The 25,628-nt window shown below is 47.9% G+C and overlaps 2 protein-coding genes and 1 long non-coding RNA gene across 4 annotated transcripts in view; 1 reads left to right on the top strand and 2 right to left on the bottom strand.

Moving 5' to 3' along the window:
- The first annotated feature begins 302 nt into the window (after positions 1-302).
- gfra1b (gdnf family receptor alpha 1b) lies at positions 303-20,943 on the top strand. The gene is made up of 10 exons (XM_047047929.1): positions 303-1,032; positions 1,670-1,975; positions 2,764-2,847; positions 13,103-13,281; positions 13,532-13,704; positions 14,275-14,384; positions 14,562-14,696; positions 17,867-18,036; positions 20,552-20,599; positions 20,707-20,943. Exons 1-10 carry the CDS (start codon positions 993-995, stop codon positions 20,854-20,856), a joined length of 1,395 nt encoding a protein of 464 aa, XP_046903885.1. The 5' UTR covers positions 303-992; the 3' UTR covers positions 20,857-20,943.
- Positions 19,277-22,807, bottom strand: LOC124485986. Of its 2 annotated transcripts, none has more exons than XR_006958106.1 (3): positions 21,460-22,807; positions 20,639-20,849; positions 19,277-20,545 (listed from the first exon to the last, which is right to left on the bottom strand). It is a non-coding gene; the product is annotated as an uncharacterized LOC124485986 (long non-coding RNA). The 2 variants fall into 2 exon arrangements; XR_006958107.1 differs by having other exon boundaries at positions 19,277-20,560.
- Positions 22,808-23,500: 693 nt separating this feature from the next.
- Positions 23,501-25,628, bottom strand: part of atrnl1b (attractin-like 1b) — a 75,984-nt gene continuing 73,856 nt past the window's right edge. Inside the window, exon 30 of the transcript XR_006958105.1 lies at positions 23,501-24,566. The gene's annotated coding sequence lies outside the window, so the exon portion shown is untranslated. The remainder of the gene's footprint in view (positions 24,567-25,628) is intronic.

Genomic DNA, 25,628 nt, shown 5'->3' on the forward strand with positions numbered 1-25,628 from the left:
AAAATGTACAAATAAATCTGCCTGAATCATCACATCCATTTGTATCACCTGTTAAATGAAATGTGTCCCTGCTAAAGTTTGGCCTGTGTATAATCCAGTAGGCCTATAATAGTTTGAATTACAACAGCCTACACGATAACTAGTATGACGAATTAGATTACGGTGAAATGCGTATCTAGAACGATATTGAATTACAGTCAATTCTATGACCACACCTTACTGGTCCTGAGCATGACGTCACGCTCCGACAAGACGGTACCCAACTCCGTTCATTTTTGGGGGAAACGGGATTTGGAATCGGAACCTGTCGGGGTGCAACCACCGGGTGATCTCTGGGAACGCGTGTAGGCACACCAAGGAACGTTCTATGTGCTATTTAGGAATATATTACACTATATAACCGGATTTTATTTATTGGACTTCAACCTTCTGAAATATTAAATCCGTTGTAAACAGTCCAATATATTTCCCAGGATAGTGCGTAAAATTGCTTAATTGAGTCTGTGCGTATAAGGTCAGTGAGATCTGTAAGATCGGTGCGTTCGGCTTTCAGCGCTATTTAGCGCGATTCTGCAACTTTAGCCGTGAACAGTGTGGACATGATGCGCTCCCCTATTTGCCCTTCGTGATTCTAACCGTTGTCCCATCGCATTTTAGAGCCTCCAGGACGACGTGGTTCCACAGAAGAGCCACCGGAGCCGGACTTTTTCTTCTGGCGCACAAGCTTGACTTTAACGTATTCTTTCAGATAAGAGAATCTCTCCACAGAAGGTCGCGTGCTTAGAGAGTTGGTGTTCCGTTTGGGTTTGATTAAATGGACTCAACGACAGCTGTCGGTGTTCCCAGCCCAAGTGGATGTACAAGATGCATCACTGGCACCTTCATGATGCGCTGCTGGGAGCTCTGAGGACTCTGCGGCTGCCTCGTGCTGCTTCGCTGTGATCTTTGAAAAGAACCACTCTTTCTACAGGCTGCATCTATATCGAATCGCAATGTTTTTAATAACTTTTTACATCATGCTGTCTGCCCTGGGTAAGTCACACACTTAATTTTCCTTTAATTAGATTATAGTGTCGATACTAAGTCTCCATTGGTATACACAATTTGACAGGACTTAGATGGTGACCTTTATTAATAGAAAACCACAGTGAAGGCTTTACCACTGTACCAAACTTCGGAGACCTTGTGTCCGCGCTACCGAGAAAACATTCTACCTCTTCTCTATCTATGTTGCTCTGCGCTTGGTAGAAGGTTGGTTTTAGGTGAAGTTCTATGGGCATCTGTGAATCCCTCTGTGACCATGGTTGTAAAAAGAGCTAGACAAATTAAAACTGGATTTGATTAGTAATTCGGCGACGGCAACGAAACAATAAAGATGAAATAAACGGAGTGTTAGAACAGCCAGATTCAGTCCATTATGTTTTAGATAAGGGCAACAACCGGGAAAGAATACGGATGTTCATTGTGGAGTGATGTGGGCTAGTGTGACCGATATTATGAAGAGGACGCTTAATTGCACCTTGATGACTATGTGACAGTACGGTCGTTAGTTAAGCAGCATATCTATATCTCTCTTGTCATTCTGTGTGTTTGAGTCTAAAAGGTATTCTTGTAAAAAAAAAAAACATGTCTCCTAATGACTTTTGAACCCTTGTATCTTTTGACTCAGATTCAGTATCCCCGTTGAAGGGTGACAGAACCACTTCACTACGACCCGGTCGCCTAGACTGCGTAAAGGCCAGTGAACAGTGTTTGAAAGATCCGTCTTGCAGTCCTAAGTACCGGACCATGAGACAGTGTGTGGCGGGGAGGGAGAGCAACTTCACGGTCACTGGTCCGGAGGCGCAGGGCGAGTGTCGAAACGCAATAGAGGCCATGAAACAGAGTCCGCTGTACAACTGCAGGTGTAGGCGCGGGATGAAGAAGGAGAAAAACTGCCTGAGGATCTTCTGGGGAATATTTCAGAGTTTACAGGGTATGGCTTTACTACATTGCAGCTCGATGCCGACCCACGTGCTTAAGCATTTCGTTAGACTTACCCATTTACGTTATTAATATCCACACGTCGAACGTGTCACGACAGGATAAAATAAAAATAGTTGTGTGTTTACTTGTTAAAACATTCTGAAAAGATTGTAATCAATGCCTCCGAAGTCCAAAAGAATTGAAGTGGAATCCTATCTGCCCCTCCTGCAGGCCAGCCGTTAAGTAATCCTAACCCAGTTAGCCTGATTGCTTGAGCTGAAAGACCACCTTTTACCTTTAAACAATTTCAGCAAAGCATTGCTGCCTGATGCATGTCTAGACAACTATTCTGTGAAAACAGTAGCTTAATTTAACATAATCAAGTCGCCCCATCAATTTTTAACAGGTCATAAAAATGCACCCAAATAGCCTACAGTTTACTGAATGTGTTCACTCAGGTGTCCAGAACAAACTAAACAATGACTAAAAACTATTATCAGGATTCATATTTGAACTGTTTATCAATGATAATGTTGCATGAAGACACACATTAATACACACACCTACATACGCATACCTAGGAATAACCCCCGCCACACACACACACACACACACACACACACACACACACACACACACACACACACACACACACACACACACACACACACACACACACACACATACATACACACGCACACACATACTGCATGCACACACATACTGCATGCACACACAAGTACCAACATCTACAGTGCACCCTCCCCTTGATGGTGATGCAGATATGTTGTTGTTCAGGTAATGACCTGCTGGAGGACTCCCCCTACGAAGCAGTCAGCAGCAGACTGTCAGACATCCTACGCCTTGCTCCCATCCTGGCTGGTAAGAGTCTACCTCACCTGGTCCTATACACATGTGTTCAGCTGCTCCTATGCACATGTTATATAACTGGTTGTGTACAGATGTGTTGAGTGTTACAGCGGGGAGGGGTGCATGGGGTAAGTGGATGTTGTAAAGGGGCAGTTGAAGGTTGTTACCAAAACAGTGAGGTAGTTAATTACCTTCATGTAACGTCTTGCTGACGGTTCAGGAATGTCACAACCGTTTTGTCTCACACCTTCCTACTTAATGTTACATCCCCAAGTTACTGACCTTCAGCACACTGTTGTTAATCATCAAATCAGAACAACTCTAGAATAATAATAATAATAATAATCGTTTCCTGTGTTGAAGTCAGAGTCGTGACTAAGTGTGACCCCGTCCTCCAGGAAGGCATGTCTCTGCCTCTCTGCCTCTGCATGACAGCCAGTCCTCTCTCCTGCCTCTCTGCCTCTGCATGACAGCCAGCCCTCTCTCCTGCCTCTCTGCCTCTGCATGACAGCCAGCCCTCTCTCCTGCCTCTCTGCCTCTGTGTGATAGCCAGCCCTCTCTCCTGCCTCTGCCTCTGCATGACAGCCAGCCCTCTCTCCTGCCTCTGCCTCTGCAGCCAGCCCTCTCTCCTGCCTGTCTGCCTCTGCATGACAGCCAGCCCTCTCTCCTGCCTCTCTGCCTCTGCATGACAGCCAGCCCTCTCTCCTGCCTCTCTGCCTCTGCAGCCAGCCCTCTCTCCTGCCTCCTGCTCTCAGCAGCATCAATCACTAAAGGCTTTTATCCAGTGTTGTGACCTGCCACACACAAAGAGCAGTCATTTAGCATCCAGCTCTCATGCTTTAGCATGGTGATGACAGGTCTGTTCACAGCCTCACTGCTACAGCAGCTAGAGTGGAAATGGTGATTGTCATTCATACCTCTATAGGGTATTTAGTTAAACAAAACAACCTTCTATTTATGGTTGGAATAGTCGGCTGGTCCAGGCGTGGAGGTGGTGTTCTGGCTGTGTGGAGCTACGTCCAGAAGACACCAACCCCACCCTGCTCAGCAGACAGACCGTGGTGTTGGTGACCCCTCCACTGTGCTGTTGGGTTGTGGGGACTTTGAGTTGACTATACCTCGTCTTCCACCTCCACCTCCTCTTCCTCCTTCCCCCCCCACCCCACCTAAATTCTCAGGGTTGGCCCACACTGACTAAACAGTGTTTGTGTTGGGGGGTGAGCACTGAGCAGGGTGTGTGTTGTGGATGAGCAGGGTGTGTGTTGGGGGTGAGCAGGGTGTGTGTTGGGGGTGAGCACTGAGCAGGGTGTGTGTTGGGGGTGAGCAGGGTGTGTGTAGGGGGTGAGCAGGGTGTGTGTTGGGGGTGAGCAGGGTGTGTGTTGGGGGTGAGCAGGGTGTGTTGGGGGGTAAGCAGGGTGAGCACAAAACGACGTTGATAATATCAAAAATCCAGCTCTTCCATCGAGGGGGACAGGTCATTTAAAAAACTAAAGCAGATACGTGGGCTCGGCCCACCACCTAATAGAGATGCTTGGCCTTCAGAGGAACGCTCTCTCAGTTCCTAGGTCCTCACACTTCCACCAAACTGTACAGATGTTCCCTGCATGACTGTGGCTGAGGGCTGAGGGTACTCTGTAAGGGACATGATGAGACTGGAAGATGTTATGTGGCTGTCCGATGCAGCCTGATCACACAGACTCCTCAACAGGGTGCATGACAACAGAGGTGACCTGAACCTGATCCCTCCCATCCCTCCCTCTCTTGTGGGACACAAAAGAGAAACTTCACCCTGGAAAGACACAGAGATCCTTCTTTAGAGATGGAGACCACTGTGGTAAAAACAGTGCGCTAGAAGGCTAATCAATAGATTCCATGTTAAAAGAGAAACCTGAAACTGAATGGACCAGAGAGACGTCGCCCAGATCCCCAGAAAGATATTTAGTGAGTGTGGACTGAGGCCAGGACGTTCCCAGAGGGGGATCAAGTGGAGCGAACCAGGGTCAGAGGTCAGGCAACCGAAACGTAGGTACCATAGCACTGTGGAAATCTCCAGACACCCCAAACGTTGGTGACTTAGCTCTCCCTAGTTAGTGAGGGTTTCATTCCAGGACACATCTCATGAGAGTGGGAGTACTTTGACAGCCAGCTGAATGTGTATTCTGACCAGCCTGTTGTTGTTGCTTATCTGATCCTCAAACACCATTAATCACTCTGGCAGCTGCAGAGGGAGGACTGGAGGAGTTAATTGGTCCAAATACAGCGAGGCCCAAGCTGAGGGTCATGCCCAACATGGGAATGAAGCCATCATGACATGGCCACTCTCAGACTGGCCCAGACCAGAAACACCAGGCCAGTGTTAGCTAGAACCACAACCTGCCTTTCTACAGGACTACAACCTGGCCCTCTTCAGAACTACAACCTGCCTTTTTACAGGACTACAACCTGGCCCTCTTCAGAACTACAACTTGGCTGTCTATAGAACTACAACCTGGTATTATGATTGACTAATTCAATGATCTAAGGATCTGGTGATCCAATGATTGAATAATCTGATGATCTGGTGATCTCATGATTGAATAATCTGATGATCTGGCGATCTAATGATTGAATAATCTGGTGATCTGATGAGGCTGCAGCGAGGCAGTGGTGATCTAATGAGGCTGCAGCGAGGGAGTGGTGATCTATTGAGGCTGCAGCGAGGCAGTGGTGATCTAATGAGGCTGCAGCGAGGCAGTGGTGAGAGTTATGAACCCAGCACAGTGGGACTAGTCTCTGAGAAGAAGCACAAGGTCACTTCTCTGTTATGGTGTGTCCACTCTGTGTGGTGGTCTGGTCTCTCTGTGGGGCCGGCCCTGTGAGGGCCTTGTTCAAGCTTCGTGTTTATGACATCATTAATCCAAGCTGAGACGCATGTGATACCCAGTCCAATAAGCAGAGCGACACCCCCTCTATGACGGAGGAACTAAACGCTACCTTGTTCATTAATCACTGAACAAGCTGCCTGGAGAGAGGAAACATGGAGCAGAGCATTCAGGCAAGACTGGAACAGCCTCCCACTGTGTGTGTGTGTTTGTTTGTGTGTGTCTGGTGTGTGTCTGGTGGATGTGTGCTTTTGTGTGTGCTTGTGTCTGAGTGTACCATAAAATCAACATTTATGCATCCATTGAGCCATGTTGATATAGATTCAGCAGAGGTGTGGGCCCTTAATTGATTTCTGCGTGTGTTTGTGTTTGTGTGTGTGTGTGTGTGCTGGGTGAGTTAATAGGTGGGAAAGTAAACAAGACTAGGAGGTGCTCTCACAGTCTCATGAACAGACTCACTGGGACGTTAGCTAAACGTGCTCTCCTGTCTGGCTCACAGTGTGTTAGCTAAACGTGCTCTCCTGTCTGGCTCACAGTGTGTTAGCTAAACGTGCTCTCCTGTCTGGCTCACAGTGTTTTAGCTAAACGTGCTCTCCTGTCTGGCTCACAGTGTGTTAGCTAAACGTGCTCTCCTGTCTGGCTCACAGTGTGTTAGCTAAACGTGCTCTCCTGTCTGGCTCACAGTGTTTTAGCTAAATGTGCTCTCCTGTCTGGCTCACAGTGTGTTAGCTAAACGTGCTCTCCTGTCTGGCTCACAGTGTGTTAGCTAAACGTGCTCTCCTGTCTGGCTCACAGTGTTTTAGCTAAACGTGCTCTCCTGTCTGGCTCACAGTGTGTTAGCTAAACGTGCTCTCCTGTCTGGCTCACAGTGTGTTAGCTAAACGTGCTCTCCTGTCTGGCTCACAGTGTGTTGGTTTGTAAACTGATGAGTTGAAGATGCACACGGTTGGAGCATAGCATGTAGGAATGAAAACACACCTGGTGTTGAGTTGTTCAGGCTTTCACACTTGTGAAGAGTTTGGGGTTTCATTTGCTGTGTTCTATTTCAACAAGCCATGTGGGGTCCAAAGACCTTCCGAAGGTGTTTAACTGCTCTACAGAGTTTAGGGTATAAACAGACTTGCTCGTCAGAACAGAAGTACAACTAGTGCATATAGAAAATCCAGGATCAGAAGAATATAGTTCTAACAAAATTTTGAAGGTCAGAGTCTAGGAGCTGTCTGTATTTACATGGAAAAGATGTTGAGTCAGTCGAAGGGTTAGCATTGGGGTTCAGTGGAAAGGTTTTACGATTAGTCCAATTGCCAGACATGTACATCACCTGGAGGGACAAACAAGGCCCGAATCATGAAGACAGACTGCCACTACACCCAGGCCCGATGAGTCACCCAGCACCACTGTAAATGTGATGATGTCTGTTTTTATGCAGGCATGTTTAACATGGACATGAATCATCCCAGCAGCATTTCCTTTGAAGTTTTTTCCCCCTCTCTTGTTTACAGCATCAGAAAGAAACTGCTGGAGTTTCTGCCCCGTGTAGACGAGGAAAAGGAGTAGATTAAAGTCCTTGTGAGCAGGGTTAGGGTCATTTAGGCGGTGCCTATCACTCATAGTAGCAGCATCCAAACCTGCCAGGACAAGTGTGAACAAGCCTGGTGATCAGAGGGGCATAACACTAGGTGGTCTCTCTGTCATTAACACTGTAGTGGTCTCTCTGCCATTAACATTAGGTGGTCTCTCTGTCATTAACACTGTAGTGGTCTCTCTGTCATTAACACTGTAGTGGTCTCTCTGCCATTAACATTAGGTGGTCTCTCTGTCATTAACACTGTAGTGGTCTCTCTGTCATTAACACTGTAGTGGTCTCTCTGTCATCAACACTAGGTGGTCTCTCTGTCATTAACACTGTAGTGGTCTCTCTGCCATTAACACTAGGTGGTCTCTCTGTCATTAACACTGTAGTGGTCTCTCTGCCATTAACACTAGGTGGTCTCTCTGTCATTATCACTGTAGTGGTCTCTCTGCCATTAACATTAGGTGGTCTCTCTGTCATTAACACTGTAGTGGTCTCTCTGTCATTAACACTGTAGTGGTCTCTCTGCCATTAACATTAGGTGGTCTCTCTGTCATTAACACTGTAGTGGTCTCTCTGTCATTAACACTGTAGTGGTCTCTCTGCCATTAACACTAGGTGGTCTCTCTGTCATTAACACTGTAGTGGTCTCTCTGCCATTAACACTAGGTGGTCTCTCTGTCATTAACACTGTAGTGGTCTCTCTGCCATTAACATTAGGTGGTCTCTCTGTCATTAACACTGTAGTGGTCTCTCTGTCATTAACACTGTAGTGGTCTCTCTGCCATTAACACTAGGTGGTCTCTCTGCCATTAACACTAGGTGGTCTCTCTGTCATTGTCACTGTAGTGGTCTCTCTGCCATTAACACTAGGTGGTCTCTCTGTCATTATCACTCTAGCAGTCTCGTTGCCATTAACCCAGTAGTTCAGGATTAGATGAGTGATGAAACAGAGCCAGGAGGAATGACACAACACATTATACAGCTGATTCTTGCAGGTGGAATCATTTTTCTGGTTCTATTCAGGTCTATGAAGGTTCAGACAGGCGTAACCTGGGGTAATAATCACACACGTGTAAGCCTCAGCCTATTCCATAGCAGTGTGTATGGCCTTCCTAGTGTGTTCAGATACAGAGCCACACGGTTAACTGCTAGTGCATGGAAATTGAAAGCTCAGCCCCTTGGGTACACAACTTGGCAGCTGGGATGGTAAAACAGTAAATGTACATTGATAGGGTAGGCCTATTAGACATTGATTTTTGGGGGTAAATTGAGAGGCTTTGACATTGAGCACTTGTATTAATCACACAGGATGCAGTATTCCATCAAGGCTTTGAAGGGAGGCCTTGTGTTATTACTCTGAGACACACACGTATACACACACGCACACAGGTATCCGCACACAAACCCACACACAGGTATACACACTCACAGATCTTACAAGGCCCATGGCAGAGACATGCCCGAGGGGTTCTGGGTAATGTAGTTTCAGAAGTTCAGGATTTGTCAAAGCGTCCCTGAGTTAGGGCAGAAGGGTTTGAGTGTGAATGGATCTGAAGTTCCAGGAGCCCCTCAAGTTTCATCTCATAAACTACCTGCTGCTCTAACCCACAGCTCATAAACTACCTGCTGCCCTAACCCACAGCTCATAAACTATCTGCTGCCCTAACACTAACCCACAGCTCATAAACTACCTGCTGCCCTAACCCACAGCTCATAAACTACCTGCTGCCCTAACACCAACCCACAGCTCATAAACTACCTGCTGCCCTAACACCAACCCACAGCTCATAAACTACCTGCTGCCCTAACACTAACCCACAGCTCATAAACTACCTGCTGCCCTAACACTAACCCACAGCTCATAAACTATCTGCTGCCCTAACCCACAGCTCATAAACTACCTGCTGCCCTAACCCACAGCTCATAAACTACCTGCTGCCCTAACCCACAGCTCATAAACTACCTGCTGCCCTAACACTAACCCACAGCTCATAAACTACCTGCTGCCCTAACCCTAACCCACAGCTCATAAACTACCTGCTGCCCTAACACTAACCCACAGCTCATAAACTACCTGCTGCCCTAACCCACAGCTCATAAACTACCTGCTGCCCTAACACTAACCCACAGCTCATAAACTACCTGCTGCCCTAACCCACAGCTCATAAACTACCTGCTGCCCTAACCCACAGCTCATAAACTACCTGCTGCCCTAACCTGACAGCTTTCTACTGCAGCTGCCATGTCATAAATTACCTGCAGGAGCAGCTTACTTAGCACCAACACTGTGTCTGTCCTTGTTAACATACTTGAATATGTTTGACGTATTGGCTTAATGGCGGCCGTCATGGCATTGATGATTCCAGTGAGATCCCATCAAATCCCCCAGCCCATCCAAACCTCCCAAGATCACAAGTCTAATTTCTGAGCGCTTGTCAGATGTAAGTAATGTGTTTTATAATACGTGATTAACCCACAGTTCAAGAATGTATTCAGATTTAATCACATCTTATTCTACAGTGCATGAAAAGGCACAGCAAGCTTCAATTCCACATCAAAGGGCATAATTACCAAATTCACTGTTCCATGCGCAGGCTGGATAAACTGTTTGTAGAAGTGAGAGGAAGCCAGCAAAGCAACAAACCCTTTTATAACAACACAGGGGAGGGGAGGGGAGGGAGGTGGGGAGGGAGGGGAGGAAAGGGAGGGTGGGGGGCAGAGAGGGAGGGGTGGGGAGGGAGGGAGGGGTGGGGAGGGAGGGAGGGAGGGAGGGGAGGAGAGGGAGGGGTGGGGAGGGAGGGAGGGAGGGGAGGAGAGGGAGGGGTGGGGAGGGAGGGAGGGAGGGAGGGGAGGGAGGGTGGGTTGAATTGTGGGGTTTTATGCTGGGTGAGTGAGGATCATCTAATGTGGCACATGGTGTGTACCAGGTGTGTGTGTGTGTGTGTGTTTATGCATACAGTATGAGTGTGCCTGTATTCACTGAATCTGTGATTTTGTGCCAATTTTCCATCCCTGTGACTTGATCTACCAGGACAAGGCTTGAGAACTCTGATCATGAGGAGAGGGAGAGAGAGAGAGAAAATGGGCGAGAGACAAAAGAGGAGAGGGGAGAAGATAGAGAAAGGGAGAGAGAGAGAGGATCATATTCCTCTAGCCTTCAGCCCATCTGAGCTGCTTTATGCAGCATGAGTCCCTGTATTCACAACAGCTGCTCAGGTCCCCCATCATCTGGAGGGCTGTGGCTGTGTCTTAATTATAAGGCTAGTTGACAAAATATTTTCGAAAAAAGTTTCCCCCAAAAGTGGTTTATGTTGTTTTAATTTGTAACTTGTATAACTGCATGCTCTTATGGGTCTTCCGTTTTGGCACTTGTTTAGTTTTTTCCACAATGTATGCCTCATGTTTTGGCTGCTTGCAATGTTTGGGACTACCTCGTTGTTATGATCAGTGACCTATGCTCTTTTGTAAAGCTCTCTCTTGGAAGTCGCTTTGGATAAAAGCGTCTGCTAAATGCATAAATGTAATGTAAATGTAAATGTAAAGTTTGGAAAGGTTGAAAAAATATTTTAAACTAAAGGTTTCCAAAAAAGGTTTCCATCATTGATGAGTACCTGATACTGTTCTGTACTCTGTTGTGCTCAGCTTTAATCTGTTTTAGGCTTATCCATTCTCCTCCCATCTCTCCTCTTCTCCTCTCCTTTTCACTGTCTGAAAAAAATAATTTAAAACATTTTGGGGGAAAAAAAGTTGACAAAAAAAGTTTTGAAAGGTTGAAAAATAGTGCTAATCTTGGTATAGTGGTATGGGTATGTAAAAGGTTACAGGGGAGAAGGCTGAGTCGGAGTGTGTAGCTGGAGTTGAACTTACATGTCAGCTGCCAGGACCTCAGAGGAGAGACCAGGGAGACACCAGGCCATATCAGGAAGAGAGAGCAGGGAGAGACCAGGCCATATCAGGAGAGAGCAGGGAGAGACCAGGCCATATCAGGAGAGAGCAGGGAGAGACCAGGCCATATCAGGAAGAGAGAGCAGGGAGAGACCAGGCCATATCAGGAGAGAGCAGGGAGAGACCAGGCCATATGAGGAGGAGAGAGCAGGGAGAGACCAGACCATATGAGGAGGAGAGAGCAGGGAGAGACCAGGCCATATCAGGAAGAGAGAGCAGGGAGAGACCAGGCCATATCAGGAGGAGAGAGCAGGGAGAGACCAGGCCATATCAAGAGAGAGCAGGGAGAGACCAGGCCATATCAGGAGGAGAGAGCAGGAAGAGACCAGACCATATCAGGAGAGAGCAGGGAGAGACCAGACCATATCAGGAGAGAGCAGGGAGAGACCAGGCCATATGAGGAGGAGAGAGCAGGGAGAGACCAGACCATATCAGGAGAGAGCAGGGAGAGACCAGGCCATATCAGGAGAGAGCAGGGAGAGACCAGGCCATATCAGGAGGAGAGAGCAGGGAGAGACCAGGCCATATCAGGAGAGAGCAGGGAGAGACCAGACCATATCAGGAGAGAGCAGGGAGAGACCAGGCCATATGAGGAGGAGAGAGCAGGGAGAGACCAGGCCATATGAGGAGGAGAGAGCAGGGAGAGACCAGGCCATATCAGGAGAGAGCAGGGAGAGACCAGGCCATATCAGGAGGAGAGAGCAGGGAGAGACCAGGCCATATCAGGAGAGAGCAGGGAGAGACCAGACCATATCAGGAGAGAGCAGGGAGAGACCAGGCCATATGAGGAGGAGAGAGCAGGGAGAGACCAGGCCATATGAGGAGGAGAGAGCAGTGCGTTAGAACACGTTTATATCGAAGACGAGTTAATTCAGAATCAGCTACATATATTAGCAGGTCGACTGACTCATTTCCTTCTCATACATTCCCGTAGTGCCACAGTGCATTTCCCTGTTGAAGCTTAGCTTCCATGGACTTCAATGGGGCTGCTTTGAACAGTTTTTTCAGTGCTTCAAAACTATATGGTCATTGGATAAATGCTGTGATTATGTCCCGCCCTGGACGCTCAGCGCCTCTGGGGGTGAATGGAGGAGTGGGCTGGCCTGGACGCTGGGCTTCCCATTGATGATTGGAGGGTCTGTCGAAAGACTGCATGTCCTTTTGATTGACAGTAATTTTGTACTACAAAAAGTCATCAAAGCTATTCAAGCTCGATCGCGGATTTTGCAACTGTAGTTGAAAGACTACAAAAAACTGCAGCAACCTATTTCTTGGTATTTGCTTGGCGAAATTGCTAACCAATTTTCATCATTCATTTCATACAGTTATACACCACGTTCCTTGTTTCAGTTTAACCTAATTTCCACATTTCCTCCTTCGAGATGAATATTGTTTAGTTAGATTGTTCGTTCATTTATTCAGTAGGTTAGGCTAGTGTCGTAGGGGTGAACTAGCCAGTGAACTAGCCAAATAAATTAAACGTTTTTAGGATGTAGGCCAAAAATTAGCTTCCCCTCTTTGAAAGACCAGCAGCCACCGCTGATTCACACAGTTGCTTATCCAGCAGACAATCCAGCTGATCACTCTCTCTGCTCTTACTGTTCCTTTCTCCTGGTTTCTCCCCCCTCACATTATAAGTTAACTCCGGTCTCTTCTCCTTCCAATCCTACTAGCTTCCCCTCTTCTCTTTAAATGTCATCAAGTTGATTGCCTTCACAAGTTGATTGAGTTCACACTGAAGATACCTTGTAATATAAACGTCTCTCCCACTTCTCTCGTCTCTCTCTCCTCCCTTCCTTCCTCCCTCTCTTTGTTTCCCTCCCTCCTGCTCTTTCTCCTCCCTCCTTCTCCACTCTTCTCCTCTCTCTCACTCCCTCTCTGCCAGGCGAACCAACACCAAGCAAGGAGAATAACTGTCTTAACGCGGCCAAGGCCTGCAACCTGAACGACACATGTAAGAAGTACCGCTCCACCTACATCAGCCCCTGCACCAGCCGCGTGTCTGCCGCCGAGGTCTGCAACAAGAGGAAGTGCCACAAAGCCCTGCGCCAGTTCTTCGACAAGGTGATACGGTTTCTAAAAAACTGGTGGCGTTTTATTGATACATCAAAAACATTTACAAGGGAGGAAATAAGGAAGAATCATAATAGTGTTAATATTAATAAATATGAAACATGAAATGTAAAGTTGGCTTTACCCCATTACTAACATCCCCTGGTCACTGACATCATCCCCTGGTCGTTACTGACATCATCCCCTGGTCGTTACTGACATCATCCCCTGGTCGTTACTGACAGCAGGTGTTGTTCCCCAGGTGCCTGCGAAGCACAGCTATGGGATGCTGTTCTGCTCATGTCCTGCAGGAGACCAGGCAGCCTGCACAGAGCGCCGCAGGCAGACCATAGTCCCCATCTGTTCCTACGAGGACAGAGATAAGCCCAACTGCCTGTCCCTCCAGTCCTCCTGCAGGGCCAACTACATCTGCAGGTAGGCTGTCCTCCAGTCCTGTCGTGCAGGTAGGCTGTTCTCCAGTCCTGTAGCGCAGGTAGGCTGTCCTCCAGTCCTGTCGTGCAGGTAGGCTGTCCTCCAGTCCTGTTGAGCAGGTAGGCTGTCCTCCAGTCCTGTCGCGCAGGTAGGCTGTCCTCCAGTCCTGTCGGGCAGGTAGGCTGTCCTCCAGTTCTGTCGTGCAGGTATGCTGTCCTCCAGTCCTGTCGGGCAGGTAGGCTGTCCTCCAGTCCTGTCGTGCAGGTAGGCTGTCCTCCAGTCCTGTCGTGCAGGTATGCTGTCCTCCAGTCCTGTCGGGCAGGTAGGCTGTCCTCCAGTCCTGTCGTGCAGGTAGGCTGTTCTCCAGTCCTGTCGTGCAGGTAGGCTGTCCTCCAGTCCTGTCGTGCAGGTAGGCTGTCCTCCAGTCCTGTTGAGCAGGTAGGCTGTCCTCCAGTCCTGTCGCGCAGGTAGGCTGTCCTCCAGTCCTGTCGGGCAGGTAGGCTGTCCTCCAGTCCTGTAGCGCAGGTAGGCTGTCCTGAATGAGGGAGAAACATCCTCTGTTTTCCATGGCAGATCTCGGCTGGCAGACTTCTTGGCGGCCTGCCAGCCAGAGCCCCGCTCCGTGTCTGGCTGTCTGAAAGACAGCTACGCTGGCTGTCTGCTGGCGTACTCTGGCCTGATCGGTAGGTTCATCTTCTGCCTGTTATTTTATTTCACAATCTAATTTGAATCTGAAAATGAGTTCCAGTTGTAGTTTTGATCTCTGACAAGTTTCCTAGAGCATTAAATAAACCGAAGGCTTCTCATGTTTAATGGTTCGTGTTTCAAATCAAACACAAGTGTGTGACCTGTGACCCCAGGCACAGTGATGACCCCTAACTACCTGCGGGCCGCCAGCCTGCAGGTGTCCCCCTGGTGTGACTGTGGAGGTAGTGGAAACGGGAAGCCTGAGTGTGACAAGTTCCTGGAGGTCTTCACTGACAACCGTTGCCTTCGTGAGTCTTCACACACACATATATATACACACACACACATACATATATACACACACTATAGTACACTAGAATTTCACAATTCACACTGACCCGTGGTTAAACACCATGTTATGCTGACATGGACACGAGAGGTCCCATAGACAATGCTTTCAGGGGCTCACTCTACATGGTGGGCAAGCAAGTGACAATGTCACATCCAGTGTTTAAGTATGGTCCAGGCAAACACAGCATTGTAACCAAGGAGACAGAGAGATCCCTCCTAAGTGGAGAGTTTGAGGGTTTGACATGGACACACCATTACAGATCCTTGCAGGTGGTGCTGAGAGGAATCAAAACAATCATAATGCTGTCAACTCCATCAGATGGGTCCCATTAAAATAGGAGGTGAGACACACAGGAAGTGAGACACAGAAGGTGACAGACAGGAAGTGAGAGACAGGAGGTGAGAGACAGGAAGTGAGAGACAGGCAGTGAGAGACAGGAGGTGAGAGACAGGAGGTGACAGACAGGAGGTGAGAGACAGGAGGTGAGAGACAGGAGGTGAGAGACAGGAAGTGAGAGACAGGAGGTGACAGACAGGAGGTGACAGACAGGAGGTGACAGACAGGAGGTGAGAGACAGGAGGTGACAGACAGGAGGTGACAGACAGGAGATGACAGACAGGAGGTGAGCTTGGCTGGGATAGATTGACGGCCTCTGGGATCCTAACTTCAGCATCTTCACAGCATAAAAATGAGCGCTGTGTATTTCTCAAGTTGTTTCACAGTTTACATTTCTGTCACTGTCCGAGCAATTAGCTTTTTAGAAGCTCAAAATGTTTTGCTTATTGGGTTTTCTTTGTAGGAACTGCTAAATTTTGGAAGCAAAAGGCTGTGATATCAGTGTTGATATTTTTTAAGTAGTATTGCAAACCTTCGACAGAATAGAGTAATACAGATCAACACACCAGGACTGCTCTCATGGGGGAGGGGAAGACTGGACACACCAGAACGGCCAGTCGTCTCTCCTCATATCCAATCAGAGAGATTGCTCTGAGCGGTGTGAGGGTCAGAAAGAGGGAGAGGAAGGGAGAGAGAGGGAGTGAGAGAGAGAGACGTTTATCTGTAACATCTAGGGGAAGGACGCTCGTTCGTCTAAAAGATTATTCTCCGTATTTAAAATAAATAATATACGTGGTTATTTTGTTTGCTGAATTGTGTTTAGAACGTCCAAGGCAGAAAGGTGTAGTTTTCTGATCCTAGTTGAAGACATGCAGACAGAGAGCAGCTCCACAGTCAGTAGAAACATGGGTCTGAACAGCTGCTTAGGTACAGTGCCCTCCAAAAGTATTGGAACAGTGAGGCCAATTCCTTTATTTTTGCTGTAGACTGAAAACATTTGGGCTTGACATCAAACGATGAATGTGAAACCAGAGATCAACGTTTCAGCTTTTATTTCCAGGTATTTACATCAGGATCTGATGCACAAATTAGAAAATATCACCTTTTTGTTCGAACCCACCCATTTGTCACGTGAGCAAAAGTATTGGAACATGTGACTGACAGGTGTGTTTTGTTGCCCAGGTGTGTCCTATTACATACATTATTCAATCAATAAATACCACTGAATGTCTACACTCAGGTTCAGATTGGGTAAGATAGGTTTTGTCTATGCAGACTGCATTCAGAGGTGAAAACAACATGAAAACCAGAGCGCTGTCTTTGGGTGAAAAACAAGCAATTGTGAGTCTTAGAGAAGATGGAAAATCAATCAGAGCCATTGCAGAAACATTGGCCATAGCCAGTGCAACCATTTGGAATGTCCTGAAGAAGAAGAAAACTACTGGTGTACTTAGTAACAGACGTCGAACAGGTAGACCAAGGAAAACATCAGCAGTTGATGACAGAAACATTGTAAGAGCTGTAAAGAAAGACCCTAAAACAACTGTTAGTGAGATCAGCAACAACCTCCAGATGGCAGGAGTGAAGGTATCACTATCTACTGTTCGCAGAAGACTTCATGAACAAAAGTACAAGGGCTACACCAGAAGATGCAAACCACTCATTAGCAAGAAGAATAGGAAGGCCAGGCTGGAATTTGCCAAAAAGTACAGAGATGAACCTCAAAAATTCTGGGACAAAGTTTTATGGACTGATGAGACAAAGATTAACTTTTACCAAAGTGATGGAAAGGCTAAAGTTTGGAGAAAGAAAGGAACTGCTCATGATCCCAAACACACAAGCTCATCTGTGAAACACGGTGGAGGCAATGTCATGGCTTGGGCTTGCATGGCTTCTTCTGGGACGGGCTCATTAATCTTCATTGAGGATGTAACACATGATGGCAGCAGCAAAATGAACTCGGAAGTCTACAGAAACATTTTGTCTGCCAATTTAAGGAAAGATGCAACCAAACTGATTGGCAGAGCCTTCATCATGCAGCAAGATAACGACCCAAAACACACTGCCAAAACAACAAAGGAGTTCATCAGGGGCAAGAAATGGAAGGTATTAGACTGGCCAAGTCAATCTCCAGACTTAAACCCTATAGAGCATGCATTTTACCTGCTTAAGAGGAGACTGAAGGGAGGAACCCCACAAAACAAACAACAACTGAAAGAGGCTGCAGTGAAAGCCTGGGAAAGCATCAAAAAGGAAGAATGCAAAAGTTTGGTGACGTCAATGGGTCACAGACTTGCTGCAGTTATTGAAAGCAAAGGATTTGCAACTAAATATTAAGTCTTATTCACTTAAATATGTTTTAAGTATATCTGTTCCAATATTTTTGATCACATGACAAATGGGTGGATTCAAACAAAATGTGATATTTTCTTAGTTGTGCATCAGATCCTGATGTAAATACCTGGAAATAAAAGCTGAAACGTTGATCTCTGATCTCACGTTCATTATTTGATGTCAAGCTCAAATGTTTTCAGTCTACAGCAAAAATAAAGGAATTCGCCTCACTGTTCCAATACTTTTGGAGGGCACTGTAGTCTGACCATGGTAATAGAAATCTGTATACATATCCATATGTATATGTGTACATATCCATATGTATCTGTGTACACATTTGTACTGTACAATACGGCTCTCAGTGTAGATCATCTTTATCCAAAGTGGGGTAGAAGCACTGCATGTAGAAAGTACAGGTGTGTGGTTATAAATGTGCCTGTGCTTGTCTCCGTGCAGGTAACTCCATCCAGGCGTTTGGTAACGGTACAGATGTGGGGGTTTGGCAGCCCCAGGCCCCCCTGTGGCCCTCGTCCCCCGGCCCCGCCCCGGCACCGGACCCCCCCACACACCCCAACCACCTAGACATGCAGGGAGACTCGCTCTACCACTTCTGTGGAAGCCTGCAGGTGTGTAGGGGAGGGGCTTGTGGAAGCCTGCATGTGTGTGGGGGAGGGGGGAGGGGCTTGTGGAAGCCTGCAGGTGTGTGGGGGAGTGGGGAGGGGCTTGTGGAAGCCTGCAGGTGTGTGGGGGAGGGGGGAGAGGCCTGTGGAAGCCTGCAGGTGTGTGGGGGAGGGGGGAGGGGCTTGTGGAAGCCTGCAGGTGTGTGGGGGAGGGGGGAGGGGCCTGTGGAAGCCTGCAGGTGTGTGGGGGAGGGGGGAGGGGCTTGTGGAAGCCTGCAGGTGTGTGGGGGAGGGGCTTGTGGAAGCCTGCAGGTGTGTGGGGGAGGGGCTTGTGGAAGCCTGCAGGTGTGTGGGGGTGGGGGAGGGGCTTGTGGAAGCCTGCAGGTGTGTGGGGGAGGGGGAGGGGAGTGTGGAAGCCTGCAGGTGTGTGGGGGTGGGGGGAGGGGCTTGTGGAAGCCTGCAGGTGTGTGGGGGAGGGGGGAGGGGCTTGTGGAAGCCTGCAGGTGTGTGGGGGTGGGGGAGGGGCTTGTGGAAGCCTGCAGGTGTGTGGGGGAGGGGGGAGGGGCTTGTGGAAGCCTGCAGGTGTGTGGGGGAGTGGGGAGGGGCTTGTGGAAGCCTGCAGGTGTGTGGGGGAGGGGGGAGGGGCTTGTGGAAGCCTGCAGGTGTGTGGGGGTGGGGGAAGGGGCAGGGTTAGTGTGGGTGTGGGGATTGGTGGTGGTATGGGTGTGTGGGTGTGGGTGTCATACAGGCAGGGAGACAGGCAAGTAGGCAGACAGACAGGACAGCCTGGATCCAGCCTCAGAGATCTTGTCCACAGAGAGCCAGAGCTCCAGTCTGCAGTGACAGCTCTCTCTCCCAGAGCTCCCTGGGCCACTGAGACAGCCTTCTGACGAGGCCAGAGGGTTGCCAGGATCATGAGATGAGCAGAATCCCCCTTCTGGGCAGGAAGTGGATACATGGTGGCAGTCAGAGCTGTCATGTCACATCTAATGTTTCCACATTAACATCAGAAACAGATAGACCATCTCTCTCTCTCTCTCTCTCTCTCTCTCTCTCTCTGTCTCTCTCTCTCTCTCTCTCTCTCTCTCTGTCTCTGTCTCTGTCTCTGTCTCTGTCTCTGTCTCTGTCTCTGTCTCTCTCTCTCTCTCTCTCTCTGTCTCTCTCTCTCTCTCTCTCTCTCTCTCTCTCTCTCTCTCTCTCTCTCTCTCTCTCTCTCTCTCTCTCTCTCTCTCTCTCTCACACACACACACACACACACACACACATCAGAAACACCCCTCTGGGGCAAATAGACCATCTCTCTCTCTCATACACACACACACAGTCACACACACACATCCGCACACACAGTAACACACAGGTGCGCACACACACACACACACAGACCCCGTCGTAGCCCAGCTACTCCTCAGAGACAGACCCACCCAGCAGGGAAGGTCGTGTGAGGACAGGAAGTGTCTGTGTCAGGACAGTAAGTGTCTGTTTGAGGACAGGAAGTGTCTGTGTGAGGACAGGAAGTGTCTGTGTGAGGACAGGAAGTGACAGTATGAAGTAGTGTGTGTGTGTGTGTGTGAAGGACTATGCAAACACACACACAAAGAATAGGCAAAAAATAGGCACAAAAACAAGGTTACAATAGCACAGGGTTAAGAAGTTGAAATGTTTCAGAACTCCATGAACTTATTGTCTTCACCTAAGCATATAAACCTCAAGAAATTCTGTACTGTATAAACAAATCTGTTTAAAACGTATTTTCAACAAGATTATATCACCTAGTTTTAAACACAGCTATTTATCATATTGGCTTTTAATAGTGATAATATGATTTATCACTGGGAACCATAGTGGACCTCCTGGATGGTCATTAATCATTGTTTCCCACAATCCCTTTCAGAGCATTATTCCAACACTGTGTGTTGGGTTTGTTATGTTCCTAAACTACCATGGAGTCTATTTATCATTCACATATCCCATCTCCCATCTGTGTGCGTGTGTGTGTGTGGGTGTCAGTGTCTGTATGTGCGTGTGTGTGTGTGTGTGTAGAAGTAGGAAAGGTTAGAGGTATAGCCTGAATACAGCACTTTCATTTATTGAACTACCATACACTCTTGCACACACACACACACACACACTCACCATAAGGCACCTCTACAGAAGATCAATAAGAAAGCAAGTTTCCAGAGGATGAGAGGATGTTTGGTCTCAGCTGTCCAGGTGGAGGTGTTGTTACCTACTGTGAGGCCTTCAGACTCATCTACACATGTGCAGAGTTAGGGTTAGGGGCAGCCTCAGAGCTGGAGGGAGGAAGTGGAGCCCTGCCTCTATCTCAGTCACCAACACTCTACCACACTGGCAGCACAGAGACCAGAGGATCCAGTGTTCATGCAGTGTTTCAAAGTCATGCTTCATGTTCTTGAAAGTGGCCACATGGCTTTTAGTGGTTAGAGGCATGTATGGAGCTAGCAGGACCTCCACAGTCACGGTCATCTTGTCTTCTCTTGTGTCCCGGTTGTACCTCCAGGCCCAGAAACTGAAGTCAAACCAGAGTCTGAACATGGCCGTGTGTGTGGTAAGAGACATTCCTGTCAATCAATATCTGATCAAATACCTGGTTCACATCACCCTGAGTGCGGTTGTGTGACTTGTCCGCTGACTGTTGGTTGTTGTGATCATCAGGACCAGCTGGATGCTGCAGGCTCCTCCAACGCCGATGCTCGCAGCTCCTCCTCCCGCCCGGACGATGCCCGTCCAATTAGCATGCTGCTGGATGTGGCTTGGGGCCTGGTGTCCATAGCAACGGTTCTGCTGGGTCGCCAGGTCTGGTAGATGCGGAGGACGGGCGAAGAGGTGGAGAGGAGGAGAGTGAGATGAAGAGGAAGAGAGGTAGAGAGTGAGATGGAGAGGTGGAGAGTGAGATGGAGAGGTGGAGAGGAGGAGAGGAAGAGAGGGAGATGAAGAGGTGGAGAGGAGGAGAGGAAGAGAGTGAGATGAAGAGGTGGAGAGGAGGAGAGGAAGAGAGTGAGATGAAGAGGTGGAGAGGAGGAGAGGAAGAGAGTGAGATGGAGAGGTGGAGAGTGAGATGAAGAGGTGGAGAGTGAGATGAAGAGGTGGAAGGGAAAAGAGTGAGATGAAGAGGTGGAGAGTGAGATGAAGAGGTGGAGAGTGAGATGAAGAGGTGGAAGGGAAGAGAGTGAGATGAAGAGGTGGAAGGGAAGAGAGTGAGATGAAGAGGTGGAGAGTGAGATGAAGAGGCTGTCATCTCCCTCATCCTGTCAGCATTCAGCTTCATCTGGGCTGTTCCAGGACCGAGCGTGTACAAACAGCAAGTCCTGTCTGGATCTATATGATGAGAGGACAGCGCTCAGGGGGAAATGTGCTGAAACTTTGGAGTATTTTGATGACAAAAGGACAAATGTTAATGGTTTTTACTTTTGATGTTGTACTTCTCCGGGAGCTTGGTCCTGATTGGCTGTTGAAGATGTTCCCCTCCCCAAGCAGATGTCTGCCATGCCTCCACGCCTGTAGGGGGTGCTGGGGCACTAACCCTGCCTGCTCAGTCACGGCCTCCAGGACATGCTCATCAAGCCTCATGCTAAATGTCTGGAGCTTTTCTCATCATCTGGAGACCATTCATAGTAAGCTTGTTCAGTCATTATTCTAGGACTCGTATGCAAGGTGCCACAGTGTGGATACTATAGCTCCACCTGAACACAGTGTATCTCCACCTGAACACAGTGTATCTCCACCTGAACACAGTGTAGCTCCCCCTGAACACAGTGTAGCTCCCCCTGAACACAGTGTATCTCCACCTGAACACAGTGTATCTCCACCTGAACACAGTGTATCTCCACCTGAACACAGTGTAGCTCCCCCTGAACACAGTGTATCTCCCCCTGAACACAGTGTAGCTCCACCTGAACACAGTGTATCTCCCCCTGAACACAGTGTATCTCCCCCTGAACACAGTGTAGCTCCCCCTGAACACAGTGTATCTCCACCTGAACACAGTGTAGCTCCCCCTGAACACAGTGTAGCTCCCCCTGAACACAGTGTGGATGCTGTCGCTCTAGCTTACAGGCTTCTCCTACTCCTTGCACACTCTGGCTTCCATCTTAAAGGACAACTTGCTCATAACTGCTGAAAGCTAAACAAGAGGTTTCTACATCCAGTATGGAGGCTTTACTAACAGTTGTAATCTTTGTTACTTACAGTTAACATCCTAGCAGAACGTTATACTTCAGCATCCTTGTAAATATCTACATGCCTGTTCTAGATTTGTACTATAATGTTTGGGGTGGGGGCTCTTTGTGACATCCTGTCTTTAAAGACATATTTACACCCATATAAGCAGTCTGTGTACCCTCACATGCTGGGCTTTCTCTGGGTGCTGCGTGGGGAAGCCTGGGAGCTCGTCTGTGGTGTGTTGATAGTGATAACTAGTGATAACTAGACTCAGCCTGATAGTGGGGACCCGTGAAACCATGTACCTGTGATGTTTGGATATTTGATCATGTCAACAAGGAGGCACATTGAACCGTGCCTGAACAGAACCCCTCCTGCCTCTGGACAGGATTTACCAAGACCTCCATGCACTTTTTCATGGGCGGGTAAAGTTAAACCAATCAAAAAGGAGATAAATAGCTCTGTAATTATAGACTGAGAGAGCGGGAGATTGACCATTTCCAGAGGGTTGAATCAGTAGAACAGAAACTCAGAAGCTGTGAATGTTCATGTCCCCTCACAGACATCCTCTGTAGTCTCCTGCTGGCCTTAGGGTTAACTCCAACCACAACCTAAACCCTAACTGCTGCTAAATGACTCCCTGCCTCTGACTTCTGTATGCTACATACGTTTCACACAATTCAATCAAACATCTGAAAATGCAAAACCAGCATTCAAAGTTTGATTATTTAGAATTAGCAGGGAAATTTGATTACGTTGAATTGGTGGAAAACAATTACACTAATTATGTTATATTGTTAAAACAAATGTAAACAATTAGATTTGCTGTTGGTCTGTAGATGGTTGTAATTTGTGAGGCATCAGGAGCTGGAAAACAGGGGGCTCCTGTGAAGACAAACACGTCTTTTAAACATGAATGATCCCTAACATCTTAGATACAAATCTGCTTTTAAGGAATGTTATGAAGACGACGTATAAAATACATAATGTCAGAGTTGGCCTTATTGCCCTTGGCTTGTGAAAATGTCAAATGTTGTATGTAATAAAAATGAGTCAAAATAATACTCTGTTTTTAGTCATGTGAACCTCAACGCTTCAGAACTACATTTGTTGAATGAATTAATCTGTAACAGTAATTACATTACATTTACATTTTAGTCATTTAGCAGACCCTCTTATCCAGAGCGACTTACAGTAAGTACAGGGACATTCCATTCCCCCGAGGCAAGTAGGGTGAAGTGCCTCGCCCAAGGACACATCGTCATTTGGTGTGGCCGGGAATCGAACTGGCGACCTTCAGATTACTAGCCGGATTCCCTAACCGCTCAGCCACCTGACTCCCTAGTAATAACACCCGTAGTAAAAGTACCCGTAGTAAAAGTTAATGTTACTGTAGATGTTATCTGCAGTAACATTCATTTAGATAGTAAAAACACCTGGAGTAACCAGAGATGGCAAAAGTACACATCCTTAACTCAAGTAGAACAGTGTAATAACAGCGTAATAACAATGCAATAACATTAGTGACAAATTATAACAGTGTAATAACAGTGTAATAACAGTGCAGAGATGCAAAAGTTCACACATCCTTCCACTCAAGTAGAATTACAGATACTCAGGTTCAAAAAATTGGGAAAAGTTAAAATACTATCCACACTTTTCACTCAAGTTAAAGTAAAGAAGTGCTCTGACATATACCTAAGTGAAAAGCAGCCATTACTATTGCCTGTTTTAGTGTCATGCTGGTAACTGGACCTCACATCGTATTGATACAATTATAGAAAAAGACACCCCAGACACAGAGCATTCACCAGGAATGCTTTTTGACACCGACTATTTCGAATATCTCCCTCATATATGGTGAAATATGTATATATATTCCTCAAAAAAGTTCGGAAACGTTATTTGGGTCGATTATTCCTCTCCTTCAATAATACCAATTGGTATTGTATTTAATACCGTTGGAAAGCCTGATTAGTCACCTTTACAATGAGGTACAACTTGTAAGGATCGTGCATTCGTGGAATGAGCAACACAGCTAACCGTGTGGGTAGCGGCCCCAAAAAATGTGCCCAAATCCCTTGCAATATTCCTCTGTTGGTACTCACTCTCGTTTTGAGAGTTTCCAAACTTTTGGGGAGGAGTTTATATACTGTACTTACAACCATCTATCTGCTGGGGTCCTGGTGAACAGCCGGAGGTGGCAGGAGGATGCCAGCATTCACTGCGGCTTGGCGGACATCGTCAGTCAGATCACATCGGTGGCGGTGCAGAGCGACACGGACAGACAAGGACACGCCCCTCCGGGAGAACGTCCTGCCCTCAGACACCATGATGGAACACCTGTCCTGGATCTGAAAACAGATTTATGGAACATGTCACAGGACTCATCAGACAGGAGTAGCTGCTCTGCTGTCTGAGGTCTGCAGGAAACACCTGCTATGATGAAGGAGGACAGGGAGGAGGGCAGGAGAGAGGGGGAGGGAGGAGGGCAGGAGAGAGGGGGAGGGAGGAGGGCAAGGGAGGAGGGCGGGAGAGAGGGGGAGGGAGGGAGGAGGACAGGGAGGAGGGCGGTAGAGAGGGGGAGGGAGGAGGGCGGGAGAGAGGGGGAGGGAGGAGGGCAGGAGAGGGAGGGGGAGGGAGGAGGGCGGGAGAGAGGGGGAGGGAGGAGGGCGAGGGAGGAGGGCAGGAGAGAGGGGGAGGGAGGAGGGCAGGAGAGAGGGGGAGGGAGGAGGGCAGGAGAGAGGGGGAGGGAGGAGGGCGAGGGAGGAGGGCGGGAGAGAGGGGGAGGGAGGAGGGTTAGGGAGGAGGGCGGGAGAGAGGGGGAGGGAGGAGGGTTAGGGAGGAGGGCGGGAGAGAGGGGGAGGGAGGAGGGCGGGAGAGAGGGGGAGGGAGGAGGGCGGGAGAGGGAGGGAGATTTCAGATTTCTTCACACAGGGACAAAAGGCACAGGGTAGGGTTATAAAGTGTGCTTCAAGGTGGTGGAGGTCCCATCAGAATCATTTAAACACAATAAAGGTTTTCTGTGAGAGTTAGAAAATACCAAAGAGAGATACACTGAGAATAAACAGTTTATTCCCTAGAATCTCATTTCCCATTTTCCAGGTCAATTGTTATGAGATAAAAATGATGTGCAATGTGAGAAAATGCTGCCATTCTAACGAGGTGTTGCAGGTCTACAGCTCATAACACGTCTCATTACAGAGCTAGCAGCTCAGGCAGCCTGGACCTGTCAACACTGGGTTAGGGTTGGGGTTAAGGTTAACACCCTGATAAACACTTATTCAGTTGCAGTCAGGTGACATTCATCCCTCTTTAGTCCAACTGGGTCCCTCTGTGTTCACCTGGTTATTACTGTGTTCACCTGGTTATTACTGTGTTCACCTGGTTATTACTGTGTTCACCTGGTTATTACT

Source organism: Hypomesus transpacificus, chromosome 23, assembly GCF_021917145.1.
Source record: "Hypomesus transpacificus isolate Combined female chromosome 23, fHypTra1, whole genome shotgun sequence".
In the NCBI taxonomy this organism is placed as follows: Eukaryota; Metazoa; Chordata; class Actinopteri; order Osmeriformes; family Osmeridae; genus Hypomesus; species Hypomesus transpacificus.

What these genes read in the sequence shown, in the direction of transcription:
- gfra1b (XM_047047929.1), top strand. Translation starts at nt 993, where the DNA reads ATGTTTTTAATAACTTTTTACATCATGCTGTCTGCCCTGG. An exon ending in ACTTCTGTGGAAGCCTGCAG is followed by an intron (nt 18,037 to 20,551) that starts GTGTGTAGGGGA and finishes TTGTACCTCCAG; the next exon opens with GCCCAGAAACTGAAGTCAAA. An exon ending in TGAACATGGCCGTGTGTGTG is followed by an intron (nt 20,600 to 20,706) that starts GTAAGAGACATT and finishes TGTGATCATCAG; the next exon opens with GACCAGCTGGATGCTGCAGG.